The sequence below is a fragment of the Lactuca serriola genome, chromosome 5 (assembly GCF_051521515.1).
Source record: "Lactuca serriola cultivar US96UC23 chromosome 5, Lser_US96UC23_V15, whole genome shotgun sequence".
In the NCBI taxonomy this organism is placed as follows: Eukaryota; Viridiplantae; Streptophyta; class Magnoliopsida; order Asterales; family Asteraceae; genus Lactuca; species Lactuca serriola.
The window spans coordinates 192,478,903-192,503,256 of NC_136412.1; the positions used below are offsets into that span (position 1 = coordinate 192,478,903).

At 33.6% G+C, this 24,354-nt stretch overlaps 1 protein-coding gene, 1 non-coding gene and 1 pseudogene across 3 annotated transcripts; 2 read left to right on the plus strand and 1 right to left on the minus strand.

Moving 5' to 3' along the window:
• Positions 1-6,803: 6,803 nt before the first annotated feature.
• Positions 6,804-16,656, plus strand: LOC145050059 (pentatricopeptide repeat-containing protein At5g44230-like; annotated as a pseudogene).
• Positions 9,053-9,134, plus strand: TRNAS-GCU (transfer RNA serine (anticodon GCU)). The gene has a single exon. It is a non-coding gene; the product is annotated as a tRNA-Ser (tRNA).
• Positions 16,657-18,165: 1,509 nt separating the features above from the next.
• On the minus strand, positions 18,166-19,371 carry LOC145053418 (uncharacterized). Of its 2 annotated transcripts, none has more exons than XM_079001459.1 (3): positions 19,216-19,371; positions 18,560-18,763; positions 18,166-18,495 (listed from the first exon to the last, which is right to left on the minus strand). In XM_079001459.1, exons 2-3 carry the CDS (start codon positions 18,728-18,730, stop codon positions 18,424-18,426), a joined length of 243 nt encoding a protein of 80 aa, XP_078857585.1. In that variant the 5' UTR covers positions 18,731-18,763; positions 19,216-19,371; the 3' UTR covers positions 18,166-18,423. The 2 variants fall into 2 exon arrangements, with proteins under 2 accessions (XP_078857585.1, XP_078857586.1); XM_079001460.1 differs by having other exon boundaries at positions 18,560-18,749; positions 19,216-19,370.
• Between the last annotated feature and the right edge of the window lie 4,983 nt (positions 19,372-24,354).

Sequence of the window (24,354 nt, forward strand, 5' to 3'; positions counted from 1 at the left end):
AAGGAACAGATAAACTTTGATTCAATGCTTGCTTGCACTCACTCACCGCATCATACACAACAATATGTTTTATGACACCAAGTTACTGGTGCATTTACATATTACCAATGTGTAACCGACTCGCAAGATACAATTCACACATCTCGGTTTCAAGAATATAAGATATTATCGTCTCACCAATCACTCGTGATAAAATCCATGAAGTGATCCAAGTGAGTGTGGGTTTAATCCAATGCTCAAATCATATTCATAAGCACTTATGAACGTTGCAGCAAACGTTTGCTTATGTCTAATACACTTTAGACAATCCACACACCAGTTCACGACAGTCTTCATTCATACCTACATCCAACATATGAACGACTATGGTCTGTTAGAATAATTCAATTATTCTGAACTAATTAATTATTCAGGAAGTCAAAAAATGCAAAGTGAAACACAAGAATAATACTAATCCTATATGGTCCCAAACCCTTGAGTATAAATAAAACACCTTTTATTTATAACCATATCGATTACTCATGATTTGTTGTTTCGGGTAATCAACTTCTTACTTGAATTTTTTTACTACACTTGTCCCATGCTCTTAGCATGCACACAATGTTTACCTATGGTCCTTACTTTGTGAAATAAATCAAATGAACACATTTCCAATCATACTCATTTCACAACTTCCAATCCCTATCACAAGTGTAAGAATATCATATGGACCGAACATTCTCAATCTTGATTTCTTGCCTTATGGTAACACGAGTGCCCACCATGTCTTCCAAGCAGTTAAGCAACTCATCCTTTCCTATCAATTTACTTTTCATTGATCAAGGTGCTTGCCTTTTTTGCGTTCAATTGAGAACTCATAGAACTCACATGCATAATTAACTCAATCGGAACGGCACAGAAACAAGATAGTGTCAACACGATAGGTTGTGAACCTCAAGTCGTGTGCTAGTGATGATCGATAAGGTTTATTCTTGATTAGTTCTTGAACTTTTCAAGACCATTAAGACTCCCACTGAATCCTTGACATATAAGGTTCTCTTGTCAATAAACATTTCTCGACAAACAAATATTCAAGAGTTAGTGTAGCTTTTATCAAGACAAAACACTTCATAAAATTGGTCCTAGTTGGTCTTTGTCTTATCCAAGACATCACAACTTTCCACATTTGATGAATGTTATAAATCTTCTTAAGACTTGTAACTCAATGTCACGATCTTAACTCTAAGACTTGTTTTGGAACGAAGTATGATTGACTTCTTGATTTAACCATTTCTTCAATTCTTGATTCCTCTTATCAGACATACAATTATACTAAGACTCACTTAGAGGATCAATTGAGATATGGTTCTTAATCATTAAGACCTATCATAAAACATAATAAAAGGTACTCTCCCTTCTTCTTAGAATAGAGAAACTTTTATCTTTCTGCCTACTTGATTCTTCTTATTCGTTCTGCTATTGATTTAAACTCTTTCAATCAATTCAGAATTACACTTAATCTTATAAGTATAATAATATTTACTAAACCTTTAGTAAATCATGACGAATATATTTGTTACTCTTGTGGTGGACTTGATCAACACACAACTTTGTGTACTCGATCTCCTAGTCCTTCACTTGACACTTTGTCAACGAATTAGTCTAATTTCCAAATATGAAATTTCTCATTCATCATGCAACCAAGTTGCATGATTCCAAGTTTATGTCCAATTGAAACTTGGGTGATGAGAAACTCTCCCTATTTGGTAAATTCTCGACATTTCCACATAATTAAGAATCAAATCCATTATTGCTAATAATAGAAACATTCAAAACATCAATTTTTTATACATGCCATCGCAAGGATAAATGAATAATATAAAATCAAAATTTTATTTTATTGCGGAAAAATTTGTCCTTACAATGCAATTCTTTGAAAAACTATGGTAATACATATTTCTTAGCAATCTTATTCTAACTCCAAGTAGTAGCTCAAGAATCTAATCTTTAAGTAATGCGATCGAAATCCATTTCTTCACGATTAGATTCCACTCACTTATTCCCTTAAGTTTCCTCTCTTTTCTTCGATTCTACAAAACATCAAATGTAATCTTATCACATCACGTATTAAGAATCTAGAATAGGAGCTTAAAAGAGTTAGTTAATGGAATTTACCTAAAGCAGAACCATACGGTTTGACTCTCCCATCTCTTAGATCTCTTAGGTAAATAGGGCAGCTTCGTCTCCAATGCCCCTTCTCTTTGGTAATAAAATCAAATTGACTCTTTTGGAATAGCTCATGGAACTACTTCAGACTTTGCCTTTCTCTTATGATCAAACTTTTCGATCATGGCATGCCTTTCGTTTCCATTGCCTATATCCATTGAAGTTTGGGAGTTTGATTTACCAAACAAATTTGCTCGACCAGCTCACGAAATCATTTCTGATTCAGCAGCTATAAGCAAATAGGTCAAATCAATGAGGGTCACGTCATGATCCATCATATAGTACTCTCTAACGAACTCACTATATGATTCAGGAAGCTACTGAAGAACCCAGTCAACAACCAACTTACCTGAAATCTCGACACCCAACATCCTTAACCTTTCAATATGTGACTTCATCTCTAAGATGTGTACACACACAGGTTTCCCATGTTTACTTGCCAAAAGGGCTTGAGTGAGCTCGAACTTTTCAAGCCTTCGAACTTGTGGGTTAGGGAGAATAATTGGAGGAGGTGGAGGAAGTGAAGCATGATCTCTTGTTCCTCGATCGAATCGTGGAATATCATCTTCATGTGGAAAGCTTGTTCCACGGGATTTGGGAATACCATAGTTGTCATACTTTGACATCTACAAAACGGGAGAAACATAATTCAAGTTAGTTGATTGATTGAGTCCTTAATAAATCACCAAAATGATATATTAAGGCTAGGACCCAACACAATACGCTACAACCTAGAAAAGGGATGCCGTAATCTAGTTGCAGAATATTTGAAGGTAGGTAAATGATGATTTACCAATTTCCACCATGAAAAACGAAAAGGAAATTTAAGTTTTAAATCTATGAAAACTCCTAGATCCTTTGAGATTCATTGAACTTTTCAATAGCATGTTTAAATCTCGATATGCCCCTCTAGTTTGTGACTGGGATACCGAGGATCACAAAGCGGGTGTGAATAACCATGCAAACTTACATGGTGCCCCCACATGTTACAGTCACCTATTCGATGTGTCAGTTAACCACACACGCTACACCGAACTATGACAAACATTGAGTCACCCTTTGCTACCTTTACTTAGAACCATTTAGTGTGTCGGTTAACCACACACGCTCCACTAACGTCTTCACAAGGGCACAAAGTGTAATTTCATGGAAATGCATCAATTCACTTTTGCCTAAAGTAACTAAGATTGGGAATTTTGTAAAAATTTTAGTTACTTTATACTTCATTATACTTTTAATGTAAATGGTTTGCCCTATCCTACCCGTTAAACAACCATTTTATAGGCCATAACCTTATACCCCCCTTATAGATCGACTTCGTGAATGAGGCCTACTAACGGTAAGATTAGCATTTTAGTTATACATATATAATATTAAACTTTTAATGTTATACATAGTATAAGGGTGTATTTTACACTTTTAAAATACTAGGTGGTTTAAATTATACTTTTAATTAACCAAAATCATTATGGATTTATTAACTCTCTTTTAATTATACACTTAATTAATTTAATAAAACCATAAGGGTTTAATTTGAACTTTTCAAAATTAGGGTTTTGGAATTTAGACTTTCAAAATTAACTTTTAATCAACAATTTAAATTCCAAAACTTGAGGGCAAGTTTTGAAACTTTTCAAAACAATTAGGTTTTAATCTCACTTAAAATTTTCGAATTTAAAACATTTAAATTAAAATTTTAAATATTAAAACTCTTGATTTAATAATTACCATACATTAAACAATTAATTTAAATTATTAAATCACAAGGGATTATCTAGATAATGAGGATAATTACCATTTATACATTTAAGATATCATAATCCCTTGAATCCCTCTCTAAATCTCGAAAATAAGGGATGGGATAATTCAAGATCTTTAATTACCATATTTAACAATTAAAAGATAATTACAAGATATGAGATTATCCAAATCCCTAAAATATAGGATCTTATCTTGGGGAAGGAGGTTAATCTCGAAATCTAAGGGTTTGCATACCCTAGATCTCGAAATCTTGGACTAATGGAAAGGATTCATAAAACCTTTTTATGATATTTTTGCAAATTAGGGTTAGGAAACCCTAATCTCGAAATCTATAGCCTCCTAGGGTTTATTGGCAATAAACCCTAATTTGTCAAGTTAATATAATTGAATAAACTAATTGAAAACAAGTTAACCAATGGCTTTGATACCACTGATGAGATTTATACAAACAATCCTATGTGTGCATGCAACCCTAGAATTGGATCTAAGTTTTCACTATTAGATATACAACATTATGAACACATAATAAAACCCTAATGAGTCATAATATTTTTAAATTCACCAAGAAGATTAGATTACATACCTCTTGTTGTTATATAGCAATAACAACTCAAATCCTCCTTGTAATGGCTTTAGAAAGCTTAGAGTCACAAGTGTCACTCCTCTAATGGCTCACAAACACCAAGAGCAAGAGGATGAAGAATGATAAGAGAGGAGGCACCCAAAAACATGTGGAAACCCTAAGGAAACTCTTAGCCACGTTTTTGGTGCTCTAGGGATCCTTAAATAGTGAGGCTATTAGGGTTATCTAACAAGGAAACCCTAATTTGACTGCTTAGGCCCTAAGCAATCCATGGACTCCCTCCTTAGAGGCCTAGGACGATTTCTAATGGGTTTCCCCATAGAATTCGTCCACCCCTCTAATATGGAGTCCATTACCCCAATATTCAACTATCATACAATTGACAGTTCTAGTCCCTTAAGTTTAATTAATGTCGTTTAGCCACAAAATTAATTCTTAATTAATTATTGACTAATACTAATTAAACAATATGATTTCTCCTTTAATATATTATTCTCATAATATATTAATAAATCATAATTAATCCTCTATCTCTCCATAATTCATCCTATCAAGTTGCTTTGGTGAAGACAACCCAAAAGGACCATGCACTATCGGGTCAAGTACATACCAAAATAGTTATGGACTTAGACACTAATCCAACATATACATACAGAGAGAGATTAGATGGAGACTCAAATGGATGAACCAGAGACAACGATTATTGAGATAAACTTGATCTCGAAAAAAGGGTTGAAGATTCCTTCACCGGCTATGATGCGACGTATGCACACCTACGCTCTCACATGGGTGAATTCGAACGCCAAACTTTGTAGCGATCTAGATTGCATCGGTGGCGAAAACCCTACATGAAACGAAAAGTTCATTTTCTTATTTTCTCAGGAAAACATTTCATCAAAGGTGACACCTTCCTCGTCCAATTCCATCTCTACGTCTTCAGATACATATGAGACTACTTTATGGGTCATGTTCATTAACCAGCATCCCCAATTACACCCCCAAATCCAACCTTACAATCAACATTCTAGCTTTCTCTGTCATCCACATTTTCCGTCCATCCGGTAGAGTTTGCGACATTCTTAACATCGCTGCAACCATTCCCAACAGCTATGATTTCTCTTCCTTATTAGAATCTTCGCCATTTGTTTACATAACCTAATGGGAAAATACAACAAAATCTTCAATGGAAGGGTGTTTGACTGTTGAGAAAAAGTGAAGTGAGAGGTGTGAAAGGGATTTTGAGTGAATAAAGATGGTTTTTGTTCTTCCCTGTGAGTGAGATAGAGAGAAAGAGGGGTGGATATGATGAAGTTCATCTGATTCAAGTCATTTGTTGTTGAAATTAGTGTCAATGAATTTATCGGAGGATGAGTATTGATGTTGATGTCCTCCATTGGACCATATATATGCAACCCTACTCTTCCAACCAACCGTGTTCGTGTAAAATCGGTTGAATGGGGTTTGGGTGAAGAAGGTAACATCGATGATTAGAAAATTTTCTCCAGGGGAAAATATTTAAGAACGGTGGTGTTTTGGAAATAGATGGTGTTGTTGTAGGTTAATGAAGAAACCTAATCCAATATTTTGTTGGAATCCTAAGTCGTGTAGGACTTGGAGTCCAAGTAAACTTGGAGCTTAAACAAGTTGGTTTAAGTTTCCTATTATTATTCTACAAGGTGGTAGTTTAGGAATATATATGTATAGCGATCGAGGCATGATATTATGCAGAAAACAATATTGAGTTTTTAGAGTTATATTTTCTCAATAAAATTAGAGATTTATTCCACTTTGTTTTGTGTTATTTTGATTTGAATTGGTATCAGAGCTTGAGACAAGAAGATATGAGATCAAATTTCTTACCTCTTGACAAGCTAGGTCAATATGGCTGATGCAGGGGGTGACGGAGGACCTGCTCCAATGACTATGAAAGAAACTAGATCGACTTTAGTTCAATGTCCCATGTCCCATGCTTAATTCGACAAATTACACATTTTGGTCCCTACGTATGAAGGTTTTCTTAAGAATTCATAAAGAATGGAGTGTAATTGACCCTGGAACAGAAGAGAATGAAGAGAAAAACTACCTGGGAATGGGGTTTTTGTATCAGGCAATCCCTGAATCCTTGATTATGCAGATCGGTGATGTGGATTCGGCAAAAGCACTCTGGGATGAAATTAAAGCTCTTCATGTTGGGGTCTATTGAGTGAAGGAGGCCCGCCTTCAAACCCTAAGCGCTGACTTTGACATAATGAAGATGACGGAATCAGAATTGATTGATACCTTTGTCGAAAAGTTGTCCGGAATTGTGTCTCAATCAGCAGCACTTGGCGAAACAATTGAAGAATCGAAGATGGTTAAGAAATTTCTTAAATCCTTACCGAAGAAGTTCATCCATATTGTAGACTCTCTCGAACAAGTTCTTGACCTGAAGACTGTCGGATACGAGGATGTTGTTGGTCGCCTGAAAGCTTACGAGGAGAGGGTGAAGGAAGCAGATGACGGTGGAGGAGGATCGAAAGCCCTGTTTGCCGATGGAGGAGCTTCGAATCGGAACTGGAGAAGAAAAGGGAAAGGAACGAATGAAGCGACTGGGAATAATTCTCACGGGTTTAATTGCTCAACTGGATCCGGATCCTGTGGATCGAACGGGTCAAGTGGATCAGGCTCAAGTGGCTTTAAATCTAAACATGCCCAAGGAAGGTCTAATAATGGTCGGTCCAATAACAACCAGTCCAACAGCAGGCCCAATTCCAATTCTGATCCGAATAGTAAACCGAAAAAGGACCGATCCAAAATTATTTGTTACCGACGCGATAAACTGGGCCATTTTGCGTCTCAATACCCGGACCGAATTAAAAAATTACAAGAAAGTAATTTTGCCGAATATGACAATACCGACGAGACCGTATTTTTAAACGAAGAAAAGGTGATACCGTCTTGATACGACTCACAAGGCAACGATGTGTGGTATTTGGATAACGGGGCAAGCAATCACATGTCAAGAATCGGTCATTTTTCTCCGAGCTTGATGAAGGTATAACCAGGAGGGTTAAATTCGGAGATAAATTCGTGTGTAAAAATCAAGGGAAAAGGTGTTAGACTTTTCCAAGGTAAAAGGGGTCAACAAAGGCTGATGACGGAGATTTACTACATACCGGATCTCAAAAACAATATTATTAATCTCAGACAAGCAACTGAATCCGGGTGTGATATTCGAATGAAAGACAACTATTTGACCATGCACGATGCTGATAAATGCTTATTAATGAAAGTATAAAGAACTCCAAACCGCCTTTATAAAATAAAATTACAAAATGGAGTTCCTATTTGCCTTCATTCGAGCCTAAGGGAAGATACATGGCGATGGCATGCAAGACTTGGGCACATCAATTTCGAGTCAATGAAAAAGATGTCCAAAAAGAGTCTAGTCAAAGGGTTACCCCAATTTGATCATGAGAATCAACTGTGTGAGTCTTTCTTGGTGGGCAAGCAAACAAGAAGTCATTCCCGACTATGACGACATACAAAACAAAACAACCATTGGAACTAGTTCACGGTGATTTATGCGGTCCGATCACGCCGGCAATCAAGGGTCAAAATAAGTATATTTTTACACTAGTTGATGATTTTTCACAATTTATGTAGATTTATCTCATAAAAGAAAAGAGTGAGGCGTTTACACACTTCAAAAAATTCAAAGCTTTGGTGGAGAATGAAATTGGAAAGCCTTTGAAAGTGTTTAGAAGTGATCGAGGATGTGAGTTTAGTTCTCTTGAGTTTAATTCTTTTTGTGATCAAAACGGAGTCAAACGCCACTTTACCGCCCCATACTCTCCACAACAAAACATAATTGTGGAACGAAGAAACCGAACACTAATGGACATGACACAAAGTATAATGAAGGCAATGCATGTTCCAAAATACTTATGGGGAGAAGCGGTAAATCACTCTACAAATCTAATCAATCGAGTTTACACAAGAGTCCTTGGTGATACAACTCCTTACGAAAAGTTGTGTAAAAAAACCGAATTTAGAAAATGTTCGTATATTTGGGTGTCTAGCACATGCAAAATCTGAACTGGTTAATCTAAAAAAGTTGGATGCAAGATCAAGACCACTAGTGCATGTTGGTTCTGAACCGGGCAGTGGGAGAGCTAGATGGTTGCTTTATATATAAAAAAAATATTGTTTGTAAACATGTTTCTTGTTATTGTACCCCCAACTAAAGATTATAACATGATTTTTTTAATGCTCAATATTGGATAACTACATATATAATATATTGACAATATTTGTACTCCCATATCAAAATTCCTGGTTCCGGCACAGTGAAATACATTTGACTTGATTAATTTAAGATTGAAAAAGATTATTTATATTATTATTTTTTAAAAAAATCATTAATAAAATATTATGTTAAAAACTTAAAATGAGAGTAAATGAATTCTTCAAAACCTTAAATTATAGTTTATATTGATAGATTATTCAAGCATGTCCAACAAAGACGCTTTGGCCGAGTGGTTAAGGCGTGTGCCTGCTAAGTACATGGGGTTTCCCCGCGAGAGTTCGAATCTCTCAGGCGTCGGTCTTTTTATTTTTTTTTTAATTTTTCCTCTTTTTTCTTTTGCATTTTTTACCTTTTCCTTTTTCTTTTGCATTTTTTTTCCCTTTTTCCCTTTTCTTTAAAGAACTGCCCGAGTTACGGCCTAAATCCAAGCCTGCACATACCTCCATCATTGCATTATTTTTTTTGAAATAAACCAAATAATAACAAAAACGTTTGTGTTCTTTTAGGCTTTCCGTTTTCACGTGTAAAGCATGGCGGACTTTTCCGCGCATGGGGCGTAGGTGTCGTGCGACGTGTATCTGGCTACGAGCGACCACGAGAAATTTGATTTGTTAATGCTATTTCACGGTTTTTTTGTGTACATTGTATGTATTTATCAAAGAGGTAGTTTAGACGTAGTTAAATGGTTTAAAAAGAGGTAGATCGAAACTTTGAGTTTTGGTAATGGCCAATGACCCGTTTTTCAGAAAATAGGTGAGAAGGAAACCAATAAGGTAAATGTGTTTAAAATCATATTTGCTTTTAAATGAATGTACAACTATAGTCCCTGATATTGTATTTCTCAAATTTATTATTCTCTGTTTGAATTATGTTAAACCCTAAGCTATATATAACTATATATATGTTTATTTAATTTTATAAACTTAATAATATATTTATTTATGTTTTTATTAGAAAATGATTATTTAAGTTTAAAATTATATATATATATATATATATATATATATATATATATATATATATATATATAATTAATCTAATGTAAAAAATAAAAATAAAAATAAAAAAATAAATAGTATGAAGTGGTAACTATTTCCAAATGGTACTAATCTGGTAGTGAACATGTAATGGAGATGATGTGACATATATGTAGCAACACTTTTCTAATGGGCTGGTGTTTCTATGTTATAACATGGTGGAGAGAGAGGGAGACAGGGAGAGAGAGAGAGAGGGAGATGATTTGATTGGGCGTTGTCTCTCGTGCTCGTTACCACATTTCATAACACCACATATCATAATCGGAGACTGGGGTGGTGTTCCAGTCGTTACTAGGGTTGTTCATTATTTGGATAAAATCAAATTGTCCAATTGGACAACTTTGATTAGAATATTTGGTTCGGATATTTGGATTTTTGGATTGGTTTCAACAAAACCGAATTATTATTTTGGATTTCGGATTGGTTTTGGTTTATAAAATAAGAACCGAATAGTCCAAAAAAACAGAATAAACATTTATTATTTATTTATTTATAATATATATATATATATATATATATATATATATATATATATATATAGTTATTTATTAATTTTGTATATTTATTTTTTCAAATAGGTTCAAAAACGTTTCACCCGATAAAAAAACATTATTATGCATTTTCTCTCAAAAGCTTTCAATCTATAAAATACTTAACTATAATATATCTTCTTATTAGTTGTTTCTAAATTTCAAATCACAACCAAATAATTTGATTTCGTTTCTTGTGTAAAATTAGGTAATATTATAAGGAAAATCTACAGAAAAGTTCCAATATTTTGGGAAATTTTTTAATAAAGTCCTAAATTTTATTTTTTGTATACAAAAGTCCCGACTTCTTAAATTTTTGAATAGAAAAGCTCAAAAAACCGGTTAACTTATTCACTTTGGCCATTTTGACCTGTTCAACATGTCATAGTACAAAATCGTTAATTTTTCCAAAATAATAAGATTTTTCTACAGATTTTGTGAAAACTTATATATAATGTATAAACATATTTTTTTACGTATTTATATCTATTTTTTAAGTACTTTTGTATTTTTTAAGTTTGTATATGTATATGTTTATGTTTTTTTTGTATATTTTAAATGTATAAACGTATTTTTTTATGTATATATATGTTTTTAACTATTTTACATATTTTTTTATGTATTTTTATGTGTTATTTTTTATGTATCATGTGTGTGTGTGTGTATATATATATATATATATATATATATATATATATACATTTACGTATTTATGTCTTTTTGTAAGTTTTTATATGTATATTTTTATATCGTTTATGTTGTAACGTCCCTTCAATCCCGACTAAAAATTTTCTTTAAAACATTACTAAAACCATATTCATAAAAACATATCATCAACCATAACATAATTCAGAGTATTAATTTTCAAAACATATTTTCATTATCAGAGTAAAACATCCTAGACTGACTAATCAATGGTGTATGCCATGCGATCACCCCGAGCTCTTCCCTCCGCTACCGAAAGTACCTGAAACCAAAACTGAAAATCGTAAGCACGAAGCTTAGTGAGTTCCCCAACCTACCTCATACCGTACACATACACATACTATTAATACTGGGCCTCGCCTACTACTTCGGGCCGCGCCCGCTACAACAGGCCCCGCCTGGCTTCGAGCCCTACTCGGTGTACATATCTGTTTCTCTTAGGCCTCGCCTGTCTCTGGGCCCCGTCCACTAACATATACTAATATACAATAATATCATAACACATAAACTGGACATATACTACTGGATTCCTTTTATAAGGCCTCGCCTATCTTGGGCCTCGCCCCTGTCTTGTTACTGATGAGTCATGGAACCCCGTCCACGCTCCCACTGATAGTGAGACACGGGCCTAGGTCACACTCACTCATTTCCTACCATGGGCCTCGCCCCTGCTCGGCTGCTAATGAGATGTGGAACACCGTCCACACTCTGCAATTGGTGAGGTACGGGACCTCGCCCACACTCACTTCCCTACTAGGCACATACATGTATCACAGAGACAACATATATAAACTCCTGCTCGGCTGCTAATGAGATGTGGAACACCGTCCACACTCTGCAATTGGTGAGGTACGGGACCTCGCCCACACTCACCTCCCTACCCGGCACATACATGTATCACACAGACAATAGGTATAAACTATCATACAAATCATCCCTGGGGCATCCGCCCGACATCGGACCTTGGTCCTGCATATCATACTAGCAAACAGTGCCTAGGGCTAACCCCCGGGTGTTCTTAATCATAACTACGTGGGCCAAAATTATGGTCGTAGACCCATTCACACAAAGGAAACTCACCTGCACTGCTGAACTTTGCTGATAACCTTCCGGTTGCTGACTGGAATTTCCCGATTGCTGCTTCTTTGGCTCCCCGAGCTACCAAGATCACAATATCACTTAGCCGAATATCATAATCACTCTTAGGGTAAAATTACCATTTTACCCCTACCCCATAGTGGTCCATAACTAGGGCCCAAAACCTACTATAAAAAGGTCCAACACTAAGTAGGCTTCCCAAGCCCACTATTGACCCATAAATGGCCCAATTTGCTACATTGGGCCCAACCCCATTATTGGGCCTTACCTTAAACCCAATACATATACTTGGCCTAAAAACACTGACTCTTGATGGCCCACTAAGGCCCAAAGATCTATAATCCAAACACAACCCACACCGAGGCCCAAAAGCTCAAGGCCCAAATCTGACAACGTACGCGGGGCGTACTCCTAGGTACGCTGAGCGTACTGGCTGATGGCTTGTACATCGTGCGTACCTCCTTGTACGCCCAACATACAGCCTTATTAAGTAAACTTTCTAATAAGTGCTTAATACCCCGATTCAGAAGCTACAAACTCGGATCCAAGCCTTATTCCATGTATTAAGCCATAAAGTCACTGACTTGGTGACTTTATATGGCCCAAACCAACCCAAACTCTCAAAACACTCTTCTACTTCCATAAAGGGGACTAGATCTCATGCATGGACTTAATAGGACCATAAAGGTTGGAACTCTACTGCTTCTGGGACTCATATGACTCTAAGGGAGGCAACCCTGGTCTTAGAAACGTGCTTAAGTCTCAAAGACCCAATCTTGGGACCAAAAGTCCATAAAAATGAACTAAAGGAGATCTAAGAGATTAATCATCAAGCTCAAAACTTTTTACCTTGAAGAGGTCCGAAATGAGGCACTCATCCCAGATCTACAAACTCTAGCTTCCAAGGTTCCTCCTTGCCAACCTTCTTCTTTCCTCTTCCAAGCTTTAAACCACCAAAATGGGTTCTCCAAGGTCAAGATCTCACCAAATGAGGGTATGAACGTTCTAGGGTTTCTTCTGAGGTTGGGGAGGCTGATATGGGGGCTAAGGTTGAAACCATCATGTCCTTTATATAGTGCTAATTCCAAAAATTAGGGTTTCATAACTTTTAGCGTACGCTGGGCGTACGCCTTGATCATTCGCGACCAAGTTGCCCCAGTACGTTGGGCATAACCCAGCTTACGTTGGGCGTAACCCAGCTTACGCTGGGCGTACCCACGCGTGTTCCATGCATGCATGGCCTTCCATGCGAACTTTTCTCCATAAGGGCCATTATTGCCAAATCTTCAAAGTGTCATAACTCCTTCATTCTAAATCCATTTATGATGAACTTTTTATCCACGGAAAGGTGGCGAGAAGCCCTACGCTTCTAGCAGCACAACTCAACCCACAACCTTCTCAAAATAAACTCCCCTCCCAAAAATGACCAAAACGCTCCTAGCTTTGGTTTCTGAAATCCACGAACGAATACTTTTAGAACAGGGCGTTACATATTTATTTTAAATTTATAAACATATTTATATGCATTTTTAAGTATTTTATATATATATATATATATATATATATATATATATATATATATATATATATATATTCATTTTTATGTGGTGTTTTTTTATGTATCGTGTATTTTTATATTTTTTTGAGTTTTTTTATATATATGTTTATGTATTTTAAATGTATAAACGTATTTTTTTTACATATTTATATGTATTTGTAAGTATTTTACATATTTTTATGTATTTTGATGTGCTCTTTTTATGTATTATGTATTTATATGTATTTTTATGTATTTATGTATTTTTTTAAAGTTTTTTATATAGATGTTTATGTATTTTAAATGTATAGTTGTATTTTTTTTTTTATATTTATGAATTTTAAATTCAAGTCGTCTTCACCATTTCATCCAATTCATACAACTTCTTCGAGTATATGTAGATGGTTTTCCTACGTACTCACATTTTTAAGCTCTTCCCAATATTTTATCTTGAAATTAAATATCAAATGGGAAAAACTTAAAATATATTAGTGTGTGGTAAAACCATCTAGACATACTCGAAAAAGCTGTGCAAATTAGATGAAATGGTGAAGACGACTTGAAGTAAAAAATACATAAACACGTAAAAATAATACAATTAAACATTTAAAATAAATAAAAATACATAAACATCTATATAAGAAAAATAAAAAAAATACATAAATATGCAAAAATACATATAAATACATAATATATAAAAAAACACATAAAAACACACAAAAATATGTAAAATACTTTTAAAAAAATACATATAAATACGTAAAACAATACGTTTATTCATTTAAAATACATAAATACACAAAAAACATTTATATAAAAAAAACTTTAAAAAAAAAACATTAATACGTAATACATAAAAATACATAAAAAATATATGAAATACTTAAAAATAGATATAAATACGCAAAAAAATACGTTTATAAATTTAAAATACATAAACATCCATATAAAAAGCTTAAAAATATATAAATACGTAAAAATACATATAAATACATAATACGTAAAAATAACACATAAAAATGTGTAAAATGGTTAAAAATACATATAAATAGGTAACAAAATACGTTTATACATTTAAAATACATAAAATTATGTAAATATATACATATAAAAACTTGAAAAATACACAAATACATAAAAATAGATGTAGATATGTAAAAATATGTTTATACATTATATAAATTTTTTGATAAAATCTGCAAAAAAGTTTCATTATTTTCGTAAAATTAACAATTTGGTTCCATGACCTGCTGAACAGGTCAAACAGAGCTAAAGTGAATAAATTAGCCGGTTTCTTGGCCTTTTCTATTCAAAAAGTGAAAAAGTCAGGACTTTTTTGTTCAAAAAATAAAATTTAGGACTTTATTAAAAAAAAATTCCCAAAATATTGGGACTTTTATGGAGATATCTCATATTATAATTATATGTCGTTTTAAAATGTTTCGTTTTTTGAAAACCGAATTATAAAACTGATCCAATTGAATTGTAATTGGAACGGATCGAATTTGAATTTAATTTGGACTATTCAGATCCATGTTTTGAAAACTGAAATCAATTTTAATTTACTTGATTGAATCAGATCAAACCGATCCATCCAAACGAACACCCTTAGTCGTTACCATGGCATTGAGGTGCCTCCACGTAGTAAAAAACGCCCCTCTACGGGCCCATACCGAGTAGTCTTAGCCTTATGGAGACATCTTTCATTATCTATTAGAAAACTTCAAAATATTATATATGAGAAATAAACTTTTCAGGATCCACGATCACACATGTAATACAAGAACAAAAGCAAACATATGTTTTGTGCCCATTAGGTGCAAGTGAGTATGCCAAATGGGTTCGTGAAGTTGCTGAAAAAGTTGGATTTAGACCTGAAAATAATATCATTATAGGGTCTACATTAGTTTACATGTACTCAAAATGTGAGTGTATTGATGACATATGTATCGTGTTTGACAAAATGCCTGAAAAAGAACGTTTACTCTTACAGCTCGTTAATTCTTGGATTCGCAATGCATAGATTATGGATATGCACAAAAAGCAATTAACTTGTTTGAAAAGATGGTGAAAATGGATGTGAAACCAAATCAAGTATCATTTTTTAGGAGTCCTCACAGCTTGTAGCCATGGAGGTTTAGTAAAACAAGGTCAATATCTTTTTAAAGTAATGGAAAAAGACTATAATGTAACCCCAAATGCTGACAACTATACATGCATGGTGGATCTTCTTGGAAGGGTTGGACTCATTGATGATGCATATGATCTTATAAACAAAATGCCCATTTTTTCCCATGCGGGTGTCTGGGGAGCTTTTATTAGTTCTTGTTGTATTCATACGAACCCTAAAATTGCCGAAATTGTTGCGAATCATTTATTTGAACTCGAACCAAATGCTATAGGAAACTATATACTACTCTCAAACACTTATGCTTCTGCTAAAAAATGGAATGATGTTTCAAGAGTTCGAGCGTTGTTTAGATCCAAGGGTTTGATTAAGAATCATGCGTATAGTTGGGTAGAAGGGGCAAAAGGGGTAATTCACGAGTTTCTTACGGGTGACATGGGTCATCCTAGGAGTTTGGAGATCAAGATAGAGTTGGAGGATCTTTTGTGTAAATTAAGGTTAGATGGGTATAAGCCTGTTTTGAGTTGTGTGCCTTATGATGTGAGTGAGTGATGATGAGAAGACAAAGATATTGTGGGAACATAGTGAAAAGTTGGCATTGGCGTATGGATTACTTGGTGATTCAGGAATCATTAGGAATGTGAAGAATATAAGAATATGTGGAGATTGTCATGTGGTTATGTGTGGGGCTTCGAAGGTTAGTGGTAGGGAGATTGTTGTTAAGGATAACATGAGATTTCATCATTTTCATGATGGTGTGTGTTCTTGCAATAACTTTTGGTGATCATGCAAATTACAATAGAATTTAAATGTTTAATTACATATTGAAAAGTGTGTGTGTGTATAACACAAAGAAAGTACTAGTTAGAACTTTGGCTTGAGTTTGACATGTTTGGTTGTAAAGTTGTTATTTGATTTAGGAATAAAAGAGTTAACTAATTTTGATGTTTTTGTGACAATGGACCAACTATATATTAAGTTAGCTTTTAACCTAATTTTCATCAAACCGTTAAACACTTAGAAATGAATTTGCATTTTGTAAGGGAAAAAATTTTCAAACGGTTTAATTAAATACTGATTCTCATAATTAGAATGCAAATATTTTTACAAAGTCATTAAGTTTTATTCTAACATATTTTTCTACTTGAAAAACTTATTGGAGTTTGGATGATTTTCAAGAGGTGAGGGGGGGGGGGGGGGGGGGGGGGGGTTGAAATTATTAAAATTTTACAATCTTAACATTGTGAAAATATATGTTGTTTTTTATTATTTTATACGTTGCATTGTGTTGATTATTGTCATTGTTTAGTCGATGGTATTAATGAATGGAGCACTTGGACCGATCTTGAAGTAGAAAATAGTTTGAGAGATGGTTTTGACAAGGTGTTAGAAGTGGAGGATTGAGAAGCTAGAGTTTTGAAGATTCTCTCTCTAAATGTCAACTAGAGTTAGAGAAACTTAGGGTTTGTGAGTTCAATGTATGAGACGTTTGAGTGTTCTGGTTTTGTATGTTGTTATTGAATAATCTTGATGTTCATAGATGTTTCTCTTTGCTGGTTGATAAAATTTGTATTTTCTTTTTTAACAGCTCATGTATTACATATCATAAGGTAGGTAAAGCTAGCAAAGAAAAAACATTTACAAAGGGGAAGGCAATAATTGGGTTTTATAACCAAGAAACCCAACTATTTTTAGCCTTACCAGTCCTATTCATAAACCAATATAATGGAAAAACTATCCACTAAATCAAATAAGGTATCTTTTCTAATCGGTTTCGGTTCCGATTTTTTTCGGTTTCAACAAGTATTTTGTTCACACCAAGTTGTCAGGGTCCGAAACCGGACCGGTTTCGAAAAAAAAACAATAACCAAATTTATGGATATAAAAGAACTGAGAATAAAACCGAATTAGTTGTTAGGTTTCAATCGGTTGAAGTTCGGTTCCATGGGTACTCTGCTCACCCTTGAAATCTAAAGATCATTGGAATTTTTTTAATTTAAATGGATAGTTTTGATGATTTACAATATTTCAAAATCTAAAAATTTATGCGTATGTATCAATTATTCAAATTGTTTTTAATATTAAAAAGAGATAATTACTCAAATTCTGTAACTGTTGACATATTTTTTTTTAACAAATTTGATCAATATACATACATAAAATGCTCAAAAATATCATTATGGATTTTCCAAATTACATTTAGTCACATTCTTTTTTCTTTCAAATTAGACCAATAAAACTCACGAAAAAGAAATTATGAGCAACAGCTTATAGATTTTTCACTACTTGTCCATCATTAAACACACATCATATATTGATACATACGCAAACAATACACCATACATTACACCTTAGTTATATTGAATAAAGTGAAGAAGTAAATACAATACTTGCATTTTATGAGATTCTAGAAGTGAATATCCATCCAGCAAAGTGCATGATGATCCATGAAAACTTATTTCATAGAGATATTAATACCACATTGTATGATTTATAATCATGAATAAAAATTGGTAATGAGTGAAAAAATAACGAAAATTGGTAATTACTACTACTTCCTCCCTCTGTTGAGCCTCTGCAAGTGATAATTGAGGGTTCCCCAAGGTTTTCTTTTTTTGCCAGTCTGCAATGCAAAATAATAAGAAATATGAACTATTATGATATGAAATTTAAAAAATTAGAGAGACCTGGGATTCCAAACAGGTGTCTAGTAGTTGTCGTTGACGAGTGCATTTTTCATCAGAGTTATGATTAAGTGACAAACACCCAAGAAATGTAATCATATCCTTCATACATGGTTTTGAAAGTCCACCAAACTTCTTTGCGTTTATATGCAGCTCACCAGCTTTTCGCCCCATCTTCCGACTTTAATCAGATCTACAACCAATAACCTAAGTTGCATTCAATGTATCAAATAAGCATCTAAAGAATTTCATTGATAATTGAAGCACAAACATATACACAATTGGCCTTAGAGGGTGTTTGGCAAAGTTCATATCAGATACATTCACATTCAAAGTTCTGATTTCATATCAGATACAGTAGTCGATTATCATTTCAAAGTTCTGATTTTACATTCAGATTCAAAGTTCTGATTTCATATCAAATTGAAAGTTCTGATTTCCTAACCAAAAAATCAGTGCAAATAGACAGCAAGTTCATGTCAGATGCAGAAGATGGAAAAATCGACAGCTCCAATTAAAATAAAAAATCGACACAATAGAAATTCAGATAACCAAAATATCGACACAGCACATGGTTTTGATGCTAGGGAAATCGACAGCAGCACAAACACGAAGGAAAGCGGAAAGAGAGGAACAGATGGCGATTCACGGTATCTTACCTGTGGCTGCGACGATCTCCGTCCGGTGGGGAGGAAAAAGGCTAACGGCGGCGAGCAGAGGAGGGGTGCGATTCACGGTAGACAACAGCAGCAGCGATGAACAGATGCGATGGAGACGTTCTTGTGTCGATGTTAACTTTAGGTTAAAGGGGTATATTGGTCAATTTGTTATAGGGTGAAATAAAGAGTGTTTGATGGTTAAGGATAAATGACTTACCATGACACCATCTTCTCTATGGATTAACTTTAAAAAAAATTAAATATAAATATCGAAATATTTGAAACTTTGAATTTTTCTTGAAGGTTTTTTTGTCACGTATCAATCTCTCATTAGTTTTGACATTTGTTATTTTATGATATTTTTGAAATAAATATTATCCACTTGTCAATTTTTGGTTTGTTTTAATTTTTAAAATTAAAAACCCACATAATCTTATACTTATATATGTAAAGTATCAAATGTAATAAATATTATAATAAACTGTAATTAATATGTTTCTTCTTTCTTTATTTCAAAATTTTATTTTAAAAAATACTTATTATTTACATTTTAATATTTTATTTTCTTTAATCAACCCGTGTAATACACGAATTTTACACCTAGTTTATAAGAAAATAAGAAAAAATAATGAATTATTATCATGAGAATGTTTTTTTTATCTTTTAAATTTAAATAAATAACCAAAATAAACTAATGAGCTTTAATTTTGAAAATTTTAAAATAAGAAGGTAAGTCCATTAATGAAATTGATATTCATTTATTATTATATTTATTGTAATTATAACATTAAAGTATTATGTTGAATTTATCAAAATAAAAAATAAAAAAACTCATAAAATGACATGTAGAAAAAAAATTAATTTAAAATAATCACAAAATTATATTTGGAAAATTAAATGGCAGTGTGACATGTGGCAAAAAAAAAACTTTTATTTATTAGAGTAGATTGAAAGTGTCAAACAACTATAAGTTGTTTTTAAAAAAAGTTTTTATCTAAATATTCTTTTTGATTTATACAGGTGGGAAATGATAATAAATCAAAAAAAAAACTTTTTTTAAGCTTTGCCAAACATATTCTTAGAACCAAACCAGAATCAAAAATCAAGAAACAAGGAAAGAAAGAAATTACATGGAGATTGAGTGGTCAGTGGTGTGTGGAGGAAAGTAGGAAACAAAATTGGCTTTTTTACCTAATCATAGCAAACATAAAAAATATTTACACTTTTAAATATATTTACCAAAAAGTAATAAAATAGTTGCAGGACCATATTTTTAATTTTTATATAGTAAAAATAAAAATGGATTGACGGTTTGTCCATCTCTCTCATCGTCTTATTTTTTTTATTATCGCCGGAACATTCACTTTTTTTGCTGTTAAACTGGACCATCAACCCTCCATCTTCCTAACTCCTCTAACTACTGCTCAGTACATTAAATAAGAAGACGTCAAGATGCCATCATCGCCGACAGTAATGGGTTATATTTGTTTTTTGTTTCCTTTTTAAAAGAAAATGGGATCCATGAATCATTATTGCTTTGTGATGTTATTGGCATACCTTCGTATATATCAGTGATGACCCGTTGCATCTCCACATACGTGCCGCCGGCGAAACCTATCTCTTGTGCGTCAAAACCTTTTAATCTCATTTGTTTCTACAACTTAAAAGAGGTGGGTTTTTTTATTTTTCAATAAAACAGGTGGGCCTACATTGATAGACCATTTACTACATTATTGTAAATAATTTTGAAAGCACGGTATTTTGGTAAATATTTTTTTCAAAATTAGTGAAGTATCCCCGCTTGGGATCGAATATGTCATTTCAATTAACCCAAAAGAATTGCAGCTTGTTAGAAGGAATAGCAAAAATTGCAAATCTCACAAGGTACATTGCAATAAATTTGTTACTTGTTGCTCATTGCTTGTAATAGGTAAATACGCCTTTATATGTTTTTCGGGGTCAAGCTTTCCCTTTAACTCTCCTCTATCATCATGTTTCATTACAACTTCCTTTTAGTTCTCCAACTCCTTGTCCACAAAACTCTGCAACAAATACCAAACTACTTCATTTATTTGTGTATTATATTATAGCATTCTACTTTAGTAAAGGTAAAAGGTACATAAAAATTAAAGTATGTTGTCCTTATGTGTGTTATGTTAATTCAAAAGTTTAGAATGACCATCTAGTATGAAAGGAATTACATAAAGGGCTTCCTCAAGAGAAGCTGCATGTAACGCTTGCAGATTTGGGCTGGTCAATTTAGAAGCAATAAGCATAAAAAAAACTTTTTGGTAGAAGATTATTTAGAATAAATAATCTTAGCTAAGTTATAGTATATGTCACAATGGTTATGTACATATAAAGAACACTAAAATCTAAGTTATAACGAAGAAGTTATGACCTGTCGAAGTTTTACGGCAAAACCGGCATGACACCGGGAATCGTAAAAAATGAGTTTACAATAAAATACTTTTTAGCCTTAGCGATCTAAACGAAAGTCGTAGTATACTTCAAACCGAGACCGTGCATAAAAAGAACGTCCAAATCTGACTTCATATGAAGAAGTTATGATTTTTCTAAAATTTAGCATAGTAGTGCACAACCCGAAATTCGAATTTTAGATCGATCAATTTTTAGCCGACATAATCTAAACGAGAATCGAATATCTCGTTAATAGGAGCTTAATGATATAAAGACAGTCGAAAACGGACGTCAGATGAAAAAGTTATGAATTTTTAACGGATTTTAACTGTCTAAATCTATTAAAATATAACTTTAAAAATAAAGTCAAAACTAGCCGACGAAATCTAAACGAAAGTTGTAGATTTTGCCGATACCTACGCGTGGATATAAAAACGTCAAAAACGGAGGTCGTATGCAAAATTTACGGATTTTAGAAGATAATTAGTTTTTGGAGTAACCAACGAGCGACACGTGGCGCGATCTGAGCCACTACTTCCTCACCAAGGCTTGGCACCAGATGATGACTCCTAGCCACGAATGCCCAACATTCAGCAAGGGAATACCCCGCGTTCAAACCAGACTCAACCTATAAATAGAGGCGCAAATCACCCTAAAAAATCATATATTTCCCATTCTTTCTCTCTCAAACACCCCTCTTAGCCCCTCCCATTCCATAGCACTTTCCAAGTGCTAGAGGCAAGTCCCAGAGCTTCAGAAGTCTCCGAGAAGAAGAGCTTTCGGCTCGGAAGTTCTACCCCCGCAGAGTCCGGTTCCTAGCCAAACTACCTAGTAAGTGAGTTATGTTTACCTACTTTAAGTATAGCTTATGTTTAAGTTCAATATCGTTATTATGAAATTATAAACAATATATATTATAAAATATAATATACAAAGTGTTATTATAATATCTTTTAACTACTCGCGGTACGGGGAATCTGGTTTGAAGGGCCGTATAGGGTTGTTGGATTTTAGAAGTGCTATAATGCCAAAATGGTCATGCCCTCCGACATTTCATGTTTAGCCCCTATCTGTATATAGTAGTTGAAAAGTATTGTTTAACACTTATAAAACAATATTGCTCGTAAATAGTCTTTATAAATATTAGACTAAAATCTAGCATTAATGATACTAGGTTTCGCCGAAGGAAAATAGAATTGTTAGAAGTGAAACGCTGCCCGAGTTTGGAATCATCACTTTAACAAGTGAGTGCATAGTTACTTTATCTTACACATAGATATGAAATATTTAATATAAATTAAATGCTATGTGTGCATATTATATGTGTTCTTGATATCTATGTTGGATGAACAAAATGTACATGTTTTATTCTATTTAAACTGTATCCATATTTTATACCTATAAATCTATAATTATGATGGGTAAAGATGGGTAGATTAAAGATGATATGAGATGAGAGATGAAAGATGAGATGAATGATGAGAGATGAAAGATGATATAAATAATGAAAGGTGAAAGATGATGAGAAGCGATGGCCCAGTCATCTAACAAAGTATAGATGACAACCACAGACTATTCTAGACAGTTCAATGGAACACTAGCAGGCTCGCAACCTGTAGGTGTTGTAAATGATACGTTCATCAAATGTACTCTAAAAACCATTGACATGTATTGTGGGTGGACTCTCTAAAATAATATTGTCAATAAAAGAGATAAACCCTGACAGCTATGGACATATTGCCTAACAAATAACATCGGCAACTATGGACTTAGTGTCTGTTATACAAACCTCGGCAACGATGGACTTTGTGTCTATTCCTTAGGACAATCCTTAGGAATGAATGAGTGAATGATAGATGATTCTTAGGGTAGATCCTTAAGAAATAAAGAAGATAATGGGGATGAGTAATTGGGATAATTGTTTGATGATGTAACATAATAACTTTATTATTGTGGGTTGAAAACCATATGTACTCACCAAGTTTCCAAACCCGACCCACTTAGTTTATTTGTATCACATGTGTTGATACGAAGCTACATTACACTGAGAGATTAAAGGAGATGTAAACACTAGTGTAAATGAATGTAAGGTTTGTTTATGCTTATGTTTCTATATTGACGATGACATCCCAGAGTTTTAATATAAACAAAATACATTTCTTCGGAAATGCTTTGATAATATATTTATTATGTTTTCTGTGAACAAATTCCGCAATATTATTCTTTAAAATAAATACTCTGATTTTCAAATAAGCATAAATAAAATTTTTAAAATTATCGTGAATTTGGGGATGTCACAGTTGGTATTAGAGCATTAGTTTAAACGAACTAGGAATTGTAGGACATTTCTAAACTTAAACTTAGAATGTTAAACGATGATTATGAGATGAGTGTTTGCTATATTTTAGACACAAACACGAGCTTACTTTCGGATTAGATGCCTAAATTGCTTTTATGTGCTAAATGATTTATTTTATAGCCTTAAATGCTTTATGATGCTATTATTTGATCGGATCCATGGTCTATTTCCGACCGGATTTGAAATTTTTATGTGTTCAGATTTCTAAACGTTTAATTACGATATTAGAACTGACATATAACTTTTCGGAGTAATAAGGAGGAATACGCATCTAAACCTTCCTCTATCTATATCCTCGTCCCGATACGCTGAACGCATGCTTTCGTGAACATAACGTCGTGGTGAAGACTCGTAGCGAA

Bases quoted from the DNA above. Each gene is read 5' to 3' on its own strand.
- LOC145053418 (XM_079001459.1), bottom strand. From the start codon at position 18,730: ATGGGGCGAAAAGCTGGTGAGCTGCATATAAACGCAAAGAAGTTTGGT. The intron at 18,496-18,559 runs GTCTCTCTAATT...TTTGCATTGCAG, and splicing joins ACACCTGTTTGGAATCCCAG to ACTGGCAAAAAAAGAAAACC.